General features: G+C 40.2%; 2 protein-coding genes across 7 annotated transcripts in view; both read left to right on the top strand.

Moving 5' to 3' along the window:
- The window catches only part of dtnbb (dystrobrevin, beta b), a 39,818-nt gene extending 37,666 nt beyond the window's left edge, over nucleotides 1–2,152 (top strand). Inside the window, exon 18 of the mRNA XM_078278195.1 lies at nucleotides 1,165–2,152. Coding sequence (XP_078134321.1) covers nucleotides 1,165–1,190 — 26 coding nt within the window. The 3' untranslated portion in view covers nucleotides 1,191–2,152. The remainder of the gene's footprint in view (nucleotides 1–1,164) is intronic.
- Nucleotides 2,153–9,125: 6,973 nt separating this feature from the next.
- The window catches only part of LOC144534817 (DNA (cytosine-5)-methyltransferase 3A-like), a 45,389-nt gene continuing 35,461 nt past the window's right edge, over nucleotides 9,126–19,053 (top strand). For 5 of the 6 annotated variants that reach the window (XM_078276864.1, XM_078276863.1, XM_078276862.1 and 2 more), the window contains exons 1-4: nucleotides 9,128–9,236; nucleotides 10,439–10,619; nucleotides 14,036–14,143; nucleotides 18,345–18,696. In XM_078276864.1, the coding sequence (XP_078132990.1) occupies nucleotides 10,542–10,619; nucleotides 14,036–14,143; nucleotides 18,345–18,696 (538 nt within the window). In that variant the 5' untranslated portion in view covers nucleotides 9,128–9,236; nucleotides 10,439–10,541. Of the gene's footprint in view, nucleotides 9,237–10,438; nucleotides 10,620–14,035; nucleotides 14,144–18,344; nucleotides 18,697–19,053 lie in introns of all 6 variants that reach the window. The other variant, XM_078276861.1, reaches the window with a different exon arrangement.

Raw genomic sequence — 19,053 nt, 5'->3', positions numbered from 1 at the left:
CACCAGATGGTGATCGGTTGACAGCTCTGCCCCTCTCTTCACCCGAGTGTCCAAAACATACAGCCTCAGATCAGATGAAACGATTATAAAATCGATCATTGACCTTTGGCCTAGGGTGCTCTGGTACCAAGTACACTTATGAGCATCCCTATATATATATATATATGTAGACAATCCATGACTAGCACAGAAGTCCAACAAAAAAACAACCACTTGGATTTAGATCAGGGAGGCCGTTCCTCCCAATCACGCCTCTCCATGTGTCTCCATCATTGCCCACGTGCACGTTGAAGTCCCCCAGCAGAACTATGGAGTCCCCCCCCTGGAGCCCCATGCAGGACTCCATTCAAGGTCTCCAAGAAGACCAAATACTCCGAGCTTTTGTTTGGTGCATATGCACAAACAACAGTCAGAGTTTTCCCCCCCACAACCCGCAGGTGTAGGGAGGTGACCCTCTCGTCCACCAGGGTGAACTCCAATGTAGCAGCGCTCAGCCGGGGGCTTGTGAGTATCCTACCCATGAGGCCCTGGGTTGGAGAGGGAGGTGCCACGTTGCTTTTAGGGGCTGTGCCCGACCGGGCTCCGTGGCAAACCCGGCCACCAGGCGCTCGCTGACGAGCCCTCCATCTGGGCCTGGCTCCAGACGGGGGCCCCGGGCTTCCTCCGGGCAGGGTAACTTCACCTCTTCCTCGATGACTCATAGGGGTTTGCGAACCATTCTTTGTCTGGCCCCTCACCTGAAACCACTTTGCCAAGGGAGACCCTACCAGGAGCACAAGCTCCAGACAACACAGCCCTCAGGTTCATAGGGACACACAAACCTCTCCACCACGATAAGGTGATGGTTCCCGGTCGTTCTTGCCTTCCGTATATAATAATTGTATAGGAACAAGTTGCTTTTCTGCAACTGGACAAAAAGTAGTTGGTGCCAATTATGACGGCATTTGTTGGATTGGAAGAGTTGGCTGCACCTTTATCGCACCTTTATTAGCCAATAAAATACGTGTTTGGCTCCTTATCATGAGCATCTGTTACAACCCTCCATCCAAAGTAGCAAGGCACCATGGCACATTGCCACAGAGTCATTTATACTTTTCTTTTTATTAATTCAGCCTATGCAGGCTGTCAGCACCACTAAATGTGCTCTTCTGTGTGTGTATCCAGGCACATTGAGAGTACAGAAGCACTGAAGACAAGAGAATACCATTCCACCCTGTAAGGACATACAGTCATCAACTGGGAAGAATCAGTAACAACAACAACAACCACCACCACCCCTGGCATTAGCACGTAGAGTAATGCATGCTGTAATCTAACAAGATTTCACTATGTGAAAAAAACGTCTCTTCACACCTTGCAGGTAGCAAGATGTGTCTAATTAGCGAGTGTGTATGTTGTCCTGTAAACAAAAACTGCTGTAATTACCCAATGATTTCCCTCATGACTGCTAAGGAATGGCTTGCTGTGCTCCCCCCCCAACTGTTCCATTGCAGCAGATCATTCTGTATATAAAATACTGCAAACACATGACCATGGGAACGCCCCGACACGAAGGTGACAACATGTTCCCTGTTGTTGCTTTTGTATGATTAGCGCTAATATTTTTTTTTTTATCCTTTTTTTATCATTTCTGCATGAAGTTGCACTCAAGTCTGGATTTAGGTACTGTACCACGCTATGCCAGCTCTCTGTGGGATTTATGACAGCTGGGGTGTCAGAAGTGTCTTGCCTCAGAATTCACGCCGAGTGTGTTTACTCGCACAATCATATTCTGAAGTTTGTTAAAAACAAAGCAGAACTCTGGATATGCTACAGTGTCAATTAATAATAGTTTGACATTTTGGGAAATGCACTACAATTCGCCTACTGGTTAGGAGTTGGATGAGATCGATGCCATTCTCATATTTGTGCATCAAATGTGAAGCTGGAGCCAGAAGATTAGAAGAAGGAGGTTAGCTTAACTTAGCATAAAGACTGGAATTGGGGAAACAATTATCCTGGCTCGGTCGAAATGTAAAAAAAAAGTGACTTCTTGGAGCCCTGCAGTCACAGTTAGGGTGCCTGATAACCAGCGGCGATTCACTCACCCAGCTTGTTTGCTTTCTTAGTAAGAGTTAGATGATATCTGTACGCTGAATATGAAGCTTCCACCAGAAGCCTGTTAGCTTAGCTTAGCATAAAGGCTGAAAACAGCTATCTTTACTCTGCACAGAGGTACCAAAATCCACCTACTAGCGCCTCTAAAGCTCACTAGTTAACATGTTATATCTTGTTTGTTTAATCCGTACAAAAACCAAAGCATAAAAACAACAAGTTGTGGTGTTACATGATGTCACATGCTGGACTATTTCTTGGCCTAGCACGGTGACTTCCTGGAGTCATGTTGTTAAAGTGAGGCTGACAGGCAAAACCACAACTTGTCGTTATTATGCTTTGTTTTTATACATATTAAACAAAAGGAGATATAGCCAGGCAAGCTCTTTTCCCCTGTTTCCAGTCTTTATGCTAAGCTAAGCTATCTGCTTGCTGTAGCTTTACATTTACTTACAGACATGAGAGTGGTATCGATGTTCTCATCTAACACTCGGAAAAAGAGTAAATACGCTTTCTCACAAAATGTTGAACTATTCCTTTAATCATTTAAAAAAAAAAAAATGAAATTAGGAGACAGTTGTGTTTCCATTATAATATTCTTTCTATGAATGTGTGCAGGGATATCTGTTATGACAGTATAAAGACGCACATATTACAACTTATCTCCATGCAGACCTTAAACAGGAATAATAGGTGGCATTCAGAATACTGCATGCATGTAAACACACTCAGTAAGTCACATACTGTACTGCTGCTACTGTGCTCTTGTCGAGCCACCCTTCCAAATAAGAGGGCTGTGCGATTAAAGGAAACCAAGGGGCCAACACAATGAGCCCAGTTGTTGTTTCCTGCCTGTGAAAACCTAACTGAACACACCTGACTAGCTGGCAGCCTCAGTATTTATTGTTTTGAAGTGTAGGGAAGCACCTCAGGATGTTTAAATAGTAATGAATTAGGCATAGGCTCACAAAATGAGCAATTACACAGTATGCGAGGATGTAAGGTCGTAGTAAGCAAAGTAGGAAATGCTTTGATAGCTTTATCTAGTTAATAAAGTGATATTGAACATGTGTATGTGCAATGAAGGTTGGTGCTCAGGGACTGCAGAGCTACTCTAGTTAAAATATGGTGGTATTGTCCTTTGACTGCTAGATGTTATTGGCCACAGTCAGGGAGGTTAAAGGTCAATGATGATTAAAAATGGAGTTTCATTCCAAAACACAACCACTGTTGTTCACAAATAAAACTTGCTTGTGGTCCCTGCTGTAAGATTTAGTTGAAACGTCCTAATGTAGTTCATTTTACGCTAATTTCAACAGTCAATTTGTAAATTGGAATTGGAATGAAACTCTTTAAATAAATAGAGGAACAACAGTAAGTGATTAAATGCTAAAGAATGTGGATCATTAGGAGAGGTTTATCTTAAGTGCTATTTGGTGAAGCATGTTGTTGGATATAGTTTTTTCTGTGTGTGAATTTGTGTCTTTCACGGGAAAGCAAAGAGATCTGTTTGTTACAGAGGTAGCTGTCAACCAGAGAGGATGTTTATTTAGAGTAAGGTCTAAGTCACCTTTACATTTTTGTCTTCTGGTTCAATGTTTTTTGTCCTTCAGGGTAGCCATTCATCTCAAAAACTGAGCAATGTTTGGTTTTTAATGAATGCAATGTGATGAAGGTCTGGGAGCAGTTTTGGAGTAAAATGTTCAGCTCTCAAAGAAAGTTAAACCTGACTGAATCAAACTAAAAAGCATGAACGTTTGTTTTGAGATCTGTACAGTAAGCCTATCCTCTAAGCTATAAGTATAAGGTTTCAACAACCTGTTACACTGTGTCAAGACAAAGAACAAAAAGAGGCTCCTTTGTTACATTTTAAATGTGATGTTTTTATTCAGTTCTCTGTTCTGCTCTATATTATCATTATTGTTTAGTATTAGTGGAGTATAGTCAATGTAATGAGTTTGTCAAAACGGAGAATCACATGCACACTCGTGCTTGCATTGTCACCCAAGATCTAAATAATATGAAGAAAGCAGTAACACTGAAGTACCGTAATCTAAAAGAAAACGTTCAGCGGAAAAAGGTCCAGAAATGAATCAAATTCAGAGGTAAAAATGTAAAGAATTACGGTCTTCCCCTTCATTCTGGCCACGCATTTGAATTCAAGTTTCTTTTCATTCTTTCAGTTTGTGCCTGTAGCTGTTCTGTAAACGTGCTGTATAAAGTTACCATTCAACAAATAAGATGATCTATCAGCCTTTAGGTCTGTGACTTTGTAGAGATTTTATTTATTTATTTAATGTGTTCTGGGGGAATCTCAAGCTCAGCCTTTACATTTGTGCCAAACTGTTTGCAGACATTGTGTGTCATACAAATGACAGGTATATATCAAAGTATATCTGTATTAGTATGGTGTTGTTGCCCATAGTTTATTCACAGAATGCCTGGATGTTCACAGTTAATGGTTTCCACTGCTGAAAAAAAAAAAATAATAATAATTAATAAAGACAAACAACACATTCTAAATCTACTGATAGACTCACTCATAGCCAACATGGAGGCAGTATACCCAGTCAGAACAACTCTGTGTAACACAAATAAAACAGCCGGTCATACAGAGGTGCATACATTGTGATCCTTTTATTGTTTGCAGAGAGGCAATGTGCAAAGAGGAACAACCTTGACGGCAACGCTCCCCTGATGTTATTTATCTATGTATGTGTTCTGTACGGTTATGCTTCTGGTACACATTTGTTTCTCGTGTTGATTTTACAAAACATTGTTTTATGTCACAAAGCCACTGTCTTTTGTAAATAAATCAAATGTGAGATATATTAAAAAGATTTAAAATATGGCTTTGACTGCTCATGTCATGATTGTTGGTGTCATTTTTTTTAATCATCACTAAAGGTTTTATCATTATCAAACATACATCATTTTTTGTGTTGGAAAATAACAAAGTACATTTTTACAGTAAGTGTAATTTTGTAAGCACTTATACTTGATATTTTCCTTTTCTTAACTTCTACTTCACTTCTTTCCAGCAGGAAATATTGGACTTTTTTAGTCTATTTCATGGTAGCTAATAATGTATTATATATACATATATTTATATAACAAAATCAACAAATAAATAATTAAGTTGCATTGTTATTGATTAAACTATCCAGAAGTATATACAGTACAGTAAAGTTGCTAAATTTAGCTCGATATTGACTAGCTACAATAAAATGCTGCTTACGCAATAATGCATCAATAATTTCTTTCCAATACTCAAATTTATATAATAATACAATACTCTGGAAGCAGGCATTTTGCTGCATAATGAGTACTTTTAGTTTTTATAGTGTAAGTTATTCTGAATATAGGACTTGTAATGGAGTATTTATACATTGTTACTTACTACCTTTTACTTACTTACTTTTACTTTAATACCAGAGTCATTCTTTCACCAGCGAGATATTGTATGTTCCCCAATGCCCTTTATGTGTTCATTGTCCGGCCAGATATAAATGTTTCAATCTGTGTGTCTGTTGAGTGATTTCTGATTGAGACCTCAGCTCAAAATGAGCTAGAAAAAGAGCAAATGTGCTCACATTCTAGTTAAAATGGTTTGTTTCTTATGGACATTGAGGTAAATAAAACCCTTAAATCACACTGTGCCTCTTGTGCCTGACTTGTCCTTCACAAGCTTCCTCTTTATCAGATTCTTTTAAACACAAAATGTGTAAACACTTCCTCCCAACAGGTCAGACATAAAAGGATGCCCTTTCCTGCTTCACCTACAAACCTAAATCAAAAACTGGCCTTTTTTCTGTTGCTTCAAGCACCCACAATGACAGAAACTATACAGGTGAAATGAGGTCGAGACACTTTGAGTCACTATCAGCATCCTCCTCTGTGGGTTTCAGGAGACCAAGATTTTTCACCAGCCAGTAGCAGACGGTGCTGCTGCTGAGCTGCTGACCTCAGATGAACCACTCAGCCACCATTGACTCTATTAGAAAGAGGAGACGCCGCAGCTTCCAAATCAGTGAACCACATCCACCAGCTGCACACACATTTCCTCCTCTCTTGTTGCCTTTAAAGAGCGCTCAATCTGCCTTACACGGAACTGTTCTGTGAGCCTTTAACCCTCCTGCATTTGCAACAGTTACCTCACTGTGTCTCCGCCTAGTGGGTGTGTACAGGATAAGTGTTAATTGCAGCGGTAGGCTGCAGTAGAGTTAATAGAATTAATGTGATAAGAGATTTGATATCTTGTTCTACCTGCACTCTAAGAAATTAAATGAAGATGTGCTAGATTTAGATCCTGCTCAGAGGATAAAGTCTATGAGACTGTACGACATGTACACTGTGTTGTTACTTTTCACATGCATCATCACAACACATGCATCAAATGTGGAGAGATGTCAGAATAATGAGTCACTGGAGCACAAGCGCCCTGACCAGTTAGAGGTTCGGTGCCTTGCTCAATGGCACCTCGGCAGTTATCAACAGCTGCATAATTGCCATTTTAGTTTTGTGAGAGGAGACAACTCTTTGACAGGACAGAATAGTAGTTCCCAAACTTCTGTCATCATACCTCTTTTGGAAGCTGAACATTTCTTAAATAAATGTGTTACATTCTTATGAAGCGATAACAATACTGGAGAAACAAAAGGATCTAAGTTGAATTTGACATGATTAAAGGCATGAACTGTCTCTTCATGCATGTTTCTTATTAGTGGCTGGTGTGCAAATGAAAAACTTTGACCAAACCGCCAAAGTTTCTACGCACAAAAGCACAAGAATTTCCTGCTATACTGACAGTAACATTATTTTGTATTTGGCTCACATGTTTACTTGATGAGCAGCATCACCAAAGCACAAGTCTTTCCATCTTGTACTATTGTTTTGCTCTCATATTGTTTGACTTTCTGAATAAGTGTTGCTCGCTTTAATCTTGATCTGAGCACTCTTTATCGTTTCTAAATTAATCAGATTTATCAAACACAGCAGACATTTTTACTTGTCATGGCAGGAAAAGCACAGGTGTTGCTAATAACATTAATGATAGTTCCGTTCCAGCAATTCATGCAACGCAATGCAGCTATAAACAATGTTATTAGTTACAGCTGTGATTACCAAGTAAAAATGTCTTTTGAGAAAACCATCAATTCAACCCGAGATAGGATAAGAGGACACTGTACTTTATACCTGAACATATATCAGGTGTCACGGCAGCCAAAGAGTACATAGAACAATATAGAAATATATGAAGAGCAAACAAATTTGAATGACAAAGGTTTGTCAAAAGTGTACAAATGTAACCGACGTGGTGCAAAAGTAAGAGGTTTGTGCAAACGTCAGCAACATAAAGCCCTTAACTTCACTGTATGAACTCAAACATCTGTAAACAGTACATAAACTGAGTACTAACACAGTAATCTTGTACTGCAGTGTGAGTGTGTGGAAGAGACATTAGATTAAAAGTTTACATTCATGTCAAGAAGTAAATATGCAATGTAGTATTATGAGAACAATAACTGTATAAAGCACATGTTTAGCTTCAATAGGCCTCAAAGTTGGCCAGAGGCATCAGCTAATTATATGGCTGCTTAGGGCCCCACAGCCACCAGGGGGCCCATAAATGCAGCAAATCAAAAATGGGAAAGTCTCCTCAGGTTCCTGTGTTCATTTTGTCAACATTTAAATAAAATGACTTTGTGTGTGTTGAACTTGTATAATTTATGCACAGATTAAAGCTGCTCTGTGCCCTCTTAGATTTTCACATAGCTGACGTGGACTGTCAAATTCTTTCCCATGCCCCAAACAGGCCGGGGCTGGCGCTGCTTAGCCTCTATATTGGCAACAAGGAATAAAAACAACATGAACCAAATCTCTCTAAGGAGAAGGGGTGGACATGAGAAAAGGGCAATTGTCTTTGCACACAGGTCTAGTGTTTATTTCTGCCTTGAGGTCACATCAGAGGGGCCAGAGTGGTACTTAGGGGGCTCCTGGGCCACTCTCTGGTGTAATAAGTTTAAACATTAGGCATGGAAGTGGCGCTACGCTAAGCTGAACGCAAAAGGGGGAAAGTTGCCGATTTCCAATCGGGTAACAGGGACCTCCGAGTACTTTCGCCATTCATCTGCATGTACTGCAGTACAGAAAATCTGCAAACTTTCCCTTAAGTTACGGGCTAACGCTAGCAGTAGCCAGCTAGCTTGATTGGCAGAACACTGAACAAGACTTGACATTTTTAGGCGACCAAATGTTCCAATTAACTTTGATGACGTGAAAACACACAGTGAGAGGGTCTAAGTTTAAGACGAAAACACCCAAAAACAAGTGCAGGTCTATTTTAATGTACACAGTGCCATGGACAAGGATTGCTATGCCTCTGTCCTGATTGACAGGTTAGCATGTAGCCACGCCCTAAAGCACCCCCTGCTTTATTGTCAATTTAAAAATGAATAGGACCATCATTTTACAAAATGCTGTATTGAAGAAGACTTGAATCTAGTGATTGAGGCCATTAACTCATTAGGAAAATGTTTATTAAGGTAATAAATCAAGTGAGAAGTAGGATTTTCCATAGAAATTCTATAGAAAGCATTCTATAGAAACTGACTTCTTTTTGCAACCAGTGGAATCGCCCCCTGCTGGAAATGAGACAGAATGCAGGTTTAGGTTTAAGGCGCACATTGGCAAAACTTTTCAGGCCTGGCTTTGTCCATTATTTTTGTCTATGCTTTGGACCTTTGTTTTATCCCTGCATTTACTGTCTGTATCCCTTCTGTCATATGTCAAATAAATATGACATTCACCCCAAAAATTAAGAAAAAACAATAAATAAATACAGTTTTTATGGAATTTCAGCAGTGTTTTCCCCATTCCACTGGGTTCCTGAGAGTAAGTTATCAATAATAAATCTAGATGTGTGTATTAGGGGGGTCCACACCACCTTTGCACACTGTGGTAGAGGCAGTCTTTAGGACCCTGTGGCAACCAACAGACAGTCTGCAGGCCCCTGCAGTGAGTGCGGTGCAACTGGAAGAGAGCTGGCCGGCTGGGGAGGTGGAGGACGGGGAGAGAAGAGGAAGGAGGCTCCGGGAGCAAGCGAGACAAAAAGGGTCAGGCCTGGGACTTGGGAAAATCGGGTAACGAACACACAGCGATTCACGTATTTAAATCCGTTTAACCCGGCATTACTAACCGCGCAGGAAGGGTAACCTTTACTGTATGTGAACAAAAACGTGAAAGCTCTGAGAGCGGAAGGCGCTCGATGGAAATGGGGGAAATAGCGATTTAGGGTTTGCTTTTTGCAGATGTGCTGATTGGACATCGCGATGTGCACTTGAACTTGACCGAATTTACAGCACAGAACCGGGACCATGGCTTCTGAAAACATTGGCCTCATTAAAAAAATATAACGGGGATTTATAATTGAGTGGCCGTGGCCTGTAAAAGAGCCACAATCCCGTGGGTCATATTGCAGACTTCCCCTGCTGTAAAGACGTCTAAAACTTTGCAATTCTTACGCATATGCACATTGAATGATACATGTAAGTCAGCCGATCGCAGTAATGTAAAACGTATGACCTGGTTGTGGCTTCATGTGCGTGGAAATGCGGTGACATTAAACGCCTGTGTGGCCCAACAATAAATTATTTTTTAAGATAACACGTTCTGATTGTTGCCTGCAATTATGTTTTAGATGCGAAGAACAGTCTATTCGACCTTTTAAATTAATCAGAACCGGCTGTCATTAATCTTGACTTAGAGGAAATGAAAGACATCCTATATGAATATATAGGCTAGATATTAAGGGTTATGATTTTTTTGGGGTAGGTACATTTCCACGAGTGCAACAGTGTAACTCAGTGCGCATGGCTGACTGCTAGAGTAACTTTAACCCAGACACTTAAGGTGAAATGAAATATTAATAAAAAAAAAACTAAACAAGATAATCATCCTGGATTTATTTAGCAGCGTTATTCAGGTTATTTGGCGCACAGTAGCAGTATAACCATGTAATATCGACAACTGTACACCCATACACCCATGTGGTGTAAAACAAAAAAGTGGTCTATAGGCCCTATAGGCGATAGTAGCTATACAGTATCCGATAGAAGCCTGTGAGCTTCCTAAACATGACGTGCACTCAACAAATGAAAACCGATGCTCAAAAAGAGCCTCGTTATGACAGAAAGATAAATTTAACCAAACTGTTTTAAGTAAATATGCACAAAAGGTGTCACTACAGCATGAAACTCTGCTCACCTGCATCACAACACTAATGCTAAGCTAAAGTGTATCTAATGAACGAGTTGATTGTCACTTTTCTTTCTTTATCTTCCAGGAGAGCGGAGAGAAGAAGGATCATCTCTTTTTTTTGTTCCTTTGAGTTTATTTTCACCTCATCTACATCGCCCCCGTTATTAGATATCACCCATAGACTCTTGATGATGCCGTCCAACACTGTCACCAACACCACTGCATTTAAAGGCTCAGGCTACACTGATTCACCTGGAAACAGAATGGTAAGAAACTCGTGTGAAATATAAAAGTGTGCCTCAGGAATCTCACTTCAGGTATTTATGAGACTTCTCTGAAGCTTGGTATGTTGCTGAATGACTCGGGCTTTCTCAACTTTATAGCTAGTGGGTTCAAAGAGTTCATTCAGTCATGTTTTGGCTATTTGAATCCCTTGAGCTAAGCTGTTGATTAATTTGAGTCTCCATCACTTCAAAATGCAATTTTTTGTGAAAGCCCTCAAACTCACCAGATTTAAAAAGGAGATTAGTCACTCCTGGGCGTATGCACCAATGATGTTGTACAGTGTGCCTTTTAGTATTTAGTGTGTATATATATATATATATATATATATATATATATATATATATATATATATATATATTTTTTTTAAATGAGTGCATGCATTAATGAATGTGCGTTTTTCTCAGACTATAGTTTGTTAGTGTTATTACTTTGATCTTACATCGATGGAGCCCTGAAATAAGAGCAATGAGGTTTGTACAGTCACTTCAGGTCAAAGCCCATTAAAACCGTTCCCAATTTTATGAATGAATAAAATAATCAATCTGTCAAGCTAATGCCTTACTAATCTCTGCAATCTTACGATTTACTGGAGTTGCATCAAGTCCTCCTGTTTATTGAAGAATAAACACTACTTTACTTTAGAATCTAACAGCATGTGGCGTGCCATGTCACCTTTCATGATGCAGACAGACTCATTATTACAGTCTGTGCGTAACTGCAGCATCACTGATGCTCACACAGAGGCAGCGATAGCAGCATCACTGAGGCGGCTGTGGCGAGATGCAGCTGAATTATGTGACATTCGCTGTTGTAATGGTGGTTGGTGACGTGGGCGTTGGCTGTTGTAGGTTGAGCTGGAGCTGGAATGGCTCTCCAGCTTTTTTACTAGGGGGGATCTGTCCTCTTCCTCTACTTTCCCATTACACAGTACTGCCCTTAGTCTTGTTGCCTGGCAACAGACATTGCCTTAAATAACCGGCTACCCAGATGGAAATAGTTCAGAGAATACTGACAATGTAAGGTTCACTCGAGGCAACAACAAATCATATTTCAGGCTTTTATGTTGTTTTTTTTATACAGGAAATATGAGGGTGAAGTGTGTGTGAAAATGGCGTGTTATTTCCATTCAGTGTGCTTAAGCACTTGGGTTGGGAATTGGATGAACGGCGTGGTGTATGTAGGCTGTTCCTGCAGAGATAGCCAGGCACCACTGAATTGTGTCATCCATGTAAGTGGTTCCCAAATGAGCCTGCACACCAGGCTGCACTCAAAACGTGCTATTATCTATGCAAATTCTGCCGCCCTGTAAGGAAAAGACCGAAGCACCAGGCTCTCTATTAGTAATCACACAATAAACCCAGCACCGTCTGCAAAACACATTCTCTCACAAAAGCATCAATATCTACATTTAAAATAACCTTCTAAAGGCTCGGTGGTAACCTCAGTATCTTTATGCAGAGATTCATTGATGAATATATGATTTTTCCAGCGATATTCATCAATTATAACCCTGTGCCCATTAATCACAGCATCAGTTACACTGATCACATCTATCTCTTTATGCAAATCCGCTTATCTGGGACACTAATGGTTGATGGATTTATTCCAACACTCTCAGGACGTAACATGGTCTGACCTTTGAAATTCCTGCCTATGTTTATTAACCTCCTCCATCTTTTAAATTATTTAAAAGGGTAGGTCTATAAGCTCTGCAGCTTCAGTACAGTGGTTTAAGAATGTTTTTATGGCATTTTTTGCCTTCAATGGACAGAGAAAGGAAGGTGATGAGATGTCACAAGAATCAGAATGAGAATGAGGTTCATTACCAAGTAAGTTTCACATACAAGGAATTTGCCTTTGTGTTTGCTGCTTACAATAAATACATTAAGAGGCCATACAAAAATAAAAGCAAAGTACTACAACAGTCAAGAACATAAATATAGACAGAAAAACGTACAATAAATATTATATATACACACGTATACGTATATAAATAGATATATATAGAAAATATTAGCCTATAACCAAATATGTAAAGTATAACTGTTATAAAAATATTTATCAGGGGATGTGCACAGGTTCACAGAAAGGTCCCTGGCCGGTGTTACAATGTATACTTTGACCCGTCAGATTGTGTGATCAGGAATTTTGGTTGTATGTTTACCATGTCAAAAGCTGAATTTTATTGCTCTTACCAAAATAAGTGACTCTCTAGTTAGTTGTGTTATTTATTGTGTCATGCACATACAAGTGAACAACCCACATGGACTTGTATAAGTATTACCAAAATACTAATAATAATTACTATAATACTAATAATGTACTGTTGCAGTTGTAAAAAACTATTGTCAGACATTTTAATAGTATTTAGATATGTTTAGTTACATATTTTGATAGCAGTTACAGATGCTAACCTCATAATATTTAGATAGGGTGGTACATTTTAATAGCGCAGATTTATTGGAGGAATTAAAAGGTGTTGCACCTGTCCTTGATTGCCCCCATTTTCTTCTCTGTAATTAGGTTGTTACTGAATTATCTTGCTGTATTTAACACTATCCATTATGCAAGGACAAAGTCAATTTACAGTAATCTATCATGTTATCCCACAGTACCTAAAATTAAAATAAAAGTACTTAACAACAAGCCAGCAGAGGAACTCGGTTGCAGGATGCCTTTCAATGTAGATAACTTATTTATCTTTGAGGGAATCTCACATTCAATGAAGGAATTTAATAAGCACCAAGCCCGCCACCCCCCCCCTATAGCTGTCAGAAATGGCCTTGCAATCTCATTTGCATTCAGACCTGGTGCTGGTGGTCCTATTCAGTCAAAATTGAAACTCAAAGCATCTACATTAGGATCATCTTTTCTCTCATCAACCCCAGGGGTACTTGGTGGTGGCGCACATGGGGCTTTGTTCACGGGGGTAGACAGTTTTATTAATCAAAGGGAAATTGCAGCAAGGGAAGGTGGGGTCCAGTCGACGGCTTTGTAACGGTGTCAAGAGGGGGATTGTCTGTGGAAGGTCAGCGCTGTGTCTGTGGAGCTTTCACTTCAGTATGGTTCAAAGGAACGTGCCATTCAATTTCTATCTATCTCATTGTCCACTCAGCCAAAGACACTCAAGGACTCGCTGCAGGTCCCCTCCAAATTTTCAAGTGTTTCAGTGTGGTGCAGTTTTGTGTGTGTCCTGCAGATCTAGTGTAACAGCTGCTGCATCTTTGGCTGAGGTGAAACTGCCACTTCGTTTACTGTAAGCACAAATACAGGCTTTGATAACCTGGAAAGATGTGCAACCAGGCCTGAAATGTAAATTTGACATTCCCACAGATAATGGCTCTGATTATTATAGAATTCTGAGTCTAAATCATGATGTGTTGCTTTTTGTTGACAGGGTGAAAGCACACTACTGGACATGGACCTGATGACAGAGGAGAAGTCGGCTAAAAGTAGTGCCTCTTGTAAAGTTGGCAAGCCTGGAAGAAAGCGCAAGCAGTTTCCAGTGAGTGGTGATCTGACATTTTACAACTACATCCATCCATGCATATTTGTTTTACAGTGATCAGTTTTCCAATATATTAGCTAAATATTGCTGATTGTCAAGATTCAATATCAGCTGGTTCCTGAGCACAGCAACATAAAATGAATAAAACTGCACTGCAATTTCTTTAGCCTGGGTCTTAGTAAAGGGTATTAGTGTCCCATGCTGGTCTAAATGGGTTAAGGCTGGGGCATGCTTGATAAGAACTATTTCATATGTTTCATTCATGTCAAACGAAAGGCAAAGAATCTAAAAAAACAAAAACATTTTATTCAGTCACATCTTAAGGCTTATCGGGATGAAATGCACATATTTTCAGGCAATCTTGACTGGAAAGCATTCATCGTGTCACATGCATAAATTAAACATGAAAGGTGACCTAAATAGATGAAAAAATGTATTACCTCCACACAGCTGGCCAATGACTGCATGCAGAGAGTGTGAATGTCGGATTGCAAGGTGTCGGATTGGGAGGGTGTTTCAGATGCCGTTTGACCAATCCGATAAGCACTTTGGTTGGAGTATAACTGTGCCCTCATTATCCTCCAAAATAAGTGCTTGTCAGATCAACATTTCCGACAGGAATTGCGGAGGAATTGCGTTTGTAACTTTTCAAAAGCGACATACGGACATTCACATGTCATCATGCAGTGATAGGCTGGGTGTTTTTCGAGGCGAGTCAGTATGTTTGGCATGATTTTCTCTCTCAAGCAACAAGTGTATTGCCTTTCAGAAGAGACTGTCACAAAGTGTACATTTAGAACGATTATCGCGTCTCCCCTCTCTCTATGACAGCAGACTTTTCACCACCACCATCAAGTGAGGCTTTTTAGAACAACTACACATATTTGCCGTATGACACATCACGTGAACTAGTTTGTTTTAGGCATACTCCGGCCTCAAGTGTGACATGATGTGACGTGGTCTAAATGCTAATTCAGAGGCTTTAAGTAGTATAATGTCTCGGTGAAACATTAAACATTTTGCTTTTGTTGAAAGAATTAAAAAATATTGAATATCTACACAATATAACACCTATCAACAAATAAAGGTGTTCAGAAACACCACATGCACTCCTTTGTACTCATGTATAAACATCACACAGTCTCCACCATGTTTCACTACTGCGTTATTATGGAACCCCACGCAACTTGTAGGAAAGGCCCACCCTTCAATAGCATTCACACACTACTATTGGCCAGGCGTCCATGCTTACGCAAGGTAACGTAACCCGATTTGTTCAGGTCCTATCCCCTGACCAATCGGCTATCTTAACCTTAATCACTCAAGGTCAATGCCTAACCCCAACCAATCAAACTGCTTCGCAGGGCAGGACTTTCCTAGAAGTTACGTGGGATCCATAATAACGCTTCACTACTCCAACACCATTTGTATTCAGTCTGTGATGTCGTCTGCAGTTAAAAGCCCTGATTATAATGATAATGATTAATGACTCTTGGGCCAACATGTATCTGGGTATTTTTTCCCTTGAGATGTTATCATTTGTTATCATTACCTGTGCTTTTAAAGTCATGTTAATTAATTCTCACAGTGTGATTCAACAAAACGGATATTGTATGGTAGGGAGGGACATGCAGGTTTGTGTCAGTGTGTATTTAAAGCAGCTGAGTGGTACTACCAGTAGCTATACTCAGAACCAGGGTGGCTTAGCAATTGTTTTTACAGCTGTGGGGGATTGACCACGTGTCAGACACTCCAGTCACATAGGTTTTTCGTCGTCGTCGTCGTCGTCGTCATTTTTGTCTGAATAAGTGAAAATGTACTTGCAAATTTGATATGCTGTCTATAGGGCATTTGTTTTCAATTATTAAAATGATCAGGTAACGCTGGTAAATAGCTGTTTATGGTGCTATATCAATAGCCTCGAGCGCATTTAAGTACACAAACATCAGGACAGGGTCAAGTAGGTCCTCATAGGAAATGTTGAATGACAATGGCAACCAAAGTAAAGCATTTATTCATTCAACTCAGTTTACATGGTTTTATATTTTACATATTAACTGACCTTGCTGCTCTTTGCTATCGTGGATCCAGGCTGTAAGATTCAGGGCCTCCTGCTTGTCTGAAGGAGGTTAAAAAATGCTCAGCTGGTTACATGTTTTAAGCATGAATCTGCACTCAATTCATAACATAATATTGACACCTAATTCCCTGTGGAATCAATAAAGTGCTGCAAAACCAAAACAATGACCTGAAAGAAGCCAAAATGGTCTGTAGAGCTGAGGGAACTTAATAGTTGATAGGATGATAATTATCTGTGGGATTGTCAATACAAGTGATGCTTTTCACATTATACATTTGTATAATAATCATTTGATCTATTGTTAATATGGAAATACTGATTAGTGTAGCTTTAACAGCTTATTAAACATACTATGCATTAAACCAATTATGTGTAAGTTGTAATGCTGTGCAGTAAGTTGGATTTGAAAGCCAGTGTTTTATTTTGTCTGCCTGTCTGCCTGATTTACTGACTGTGACCTCTGACCTCTCGCAGGGGCCACATGTAGTTCACTGGGTCACTAATCTGTTGCGTAATTCTTTCAGCAACAGATGTGTGTATTGTGTGTGTGTGAGCATATTGCCTGAATTTGTGCACGTGTTTGACTTTCTGTTTGTGTCTGTCTGCCTAAACTCACACACGCCCCAACCTCTTTTTCCAGTTATGAATTAAGTGAGAATATTAATAATGCCTCTGCTGTGGATTTGTTGTTTTCATTCATCGTGTCAAACAGATTTACTAGAGCGCCGCAGTTTGAATGAGTGCAACTGTTTAACATTTACAGTTAATTTGTTCTCAGTTACTACAATGATGAAGTCATTTAGATTTTTGCGGCTTGCCAGGAATGCTTAAAAACCACCGTTGGCTCGATGTAGCTCTGTTTTACAATACAGTACGACTTCTGTTGTTTATTTTGCATCTCTGTACTGCATAATTTGCGTTGCATTCATTACATTGCATTTAATGTATTTGGGTCACATCAAAGCTAGTCTGCAAAAATGAGATTACATTTGACCTCTTAGCTTCTAGTAAAGGATCTTGTGTTTGTTAAATACCCTCTGCTGAAAGACACATGCCTCCTGAGGCATTGCTATTGTCTACCTTAAATGCGAACTGCTGTACCTACATCTACAGTAGATGAAAGCTTCAGCACTGCTCTCATCAGTGTTGACAGTCTGATCTCACAAGACTTGCTCCACTTTCTGCTCTCAGTAACCCAGTAATGGGATTGTCTGAGAAAGTGTTTTTATGGCTATTTTTAGGCAAGAGCAGAGACACTATCACATTTCCTCAAATGTGTATAGTTGAAACAAATCTTTCCTAGGTCTTCTAAGGTCTGCTTTTTTTAGGTACGGTGTAAGAACTGAATGCCTGCCACTGTAACTTAAACTGCAGTTTAAGATAGGTCAGCTCTCTTTGAATTCACTCCTCTGCATAGAATGAAATAGTTTAACTGGGCGTTCCAAACTGGACGGAGTGAAAAACTTTGTTGTCAAACAGCCAACATTCTTGACATATTTCCGTGCTGCTGTAATCATGAATGCACAACTAGAGGAAGCGCAAAAGTGTACCTGATGAACTTTAATGTAATCCCTTCCTCACTTGCAAGTTAATGGCTGTACAGCAGATTTACTAGCACAGCTCTGAAGTTTACAACTGTAGTTTTACAGAGCTAAATGGGAAATGCCATACTTCACTGACTAATAAGTGTAGAAGTTGAGCCACATGTTTGATTCTGTCAAGATAGAACAGAGGAGGCTTCAGGGATGAAATTAAGTGTATCTAATATGAAATTGATGAATGCTTCCATTCTCATTTTTTGTCAAATAGCCCATTTAGCTAACAGAGACTAAATAGTGTTTATCTTCAGTCTAATAATGCCAGCTGTTTTATTGTTGCTAGCTGTGGTGACCTTTTCTCAAGCCTGCTGGATGATTTGTTGCATTTCCTGAAAGCTTTCGTTTATTGCTCTGTCAGCTACAGTATATCCAGTGATATGTCATAACTGCTGACAGGCTCAACACTGTTGTACACCTTCAGAACATCAAACTGTAACATACTGCTACAGCAATAACAACCTGCAAAGCTAATAGATTGCCAGGATGTTAACATTTCAACCGCCTCTTCCCCTGCCTGCAGGTCGATAGCTGTGGCTCTCTTAAAGCCAGTGTGGGCGTGGGCAACATCTACACTGGGGTGGGTAGGCCGTCCATGGCCCAGGTCCACAATGGTGACGTGGGCGGGCACAGAGACAGGACGTCCGAGGCCTGCTTCCCAAAACAGGAGAAGAGGGAAGTGGAGAACGGGATCCCCAGAGATCCTTCCTCTTGCCGGGCAGAGGACAGCTCCCAGGGTCAGAGCCTGAGCCCGTCCCCAGAGAACGGATTCCTGCCTAGCCAGGAAGACCAGGAATCGGAGAAAGACAAGGACGACAGCCTGACGACGCCGCACAAGAAACGAGGGAGGCGGAAACTGGAGCGGCCAACGAAATGTGAGTTTTTGGCTCCTGCTTATTCGGCTCGGCTATCTTTTGATCTGCTCTCTGTTGATCCAGCAGGGAAAGTCATGTGCCTAGTGTGACTAGAACAATATGTTGAGTAATGAACTGTAAATGGATGATGGACTGAGTGGGTCTGTGCAGCTCAAGACAGTGAGTATGGCCCTGCCACCGCCAGGATTAGTAACACTGAGGCTAAAAGAGTTGCATTCATGCTGCTGCGTGTAAATCATAATTATGTTTATACTGTTGATATCCATCTCATACATATTGTATGGAATATTATGCATGCTATATTTCACTTCTTTTGAATGTCTCGGTGGGGCTTACAAAAATTCTTTAATTGTGCAC

The sequence above is a fragment of the Sander vitreus genome, chromosome 20 (genome assembly GCF_031162955.1).
Source record: "Sander vitreus isolate 19-12246 chromosome 20, sanVit1, whole genome shotgun sequence".
NCBI classification, from domain to species: Eukaryota; Metazoa; Chordata; class Actinopteri; order Perciformes; family Percidae; genus Sander; species Sander vitreus.
The sequence above is the reverse complement of the archived record's forward strand: the minus strand, read 5'-3'. Positions and strand labels throughout refer to the sequence as shown.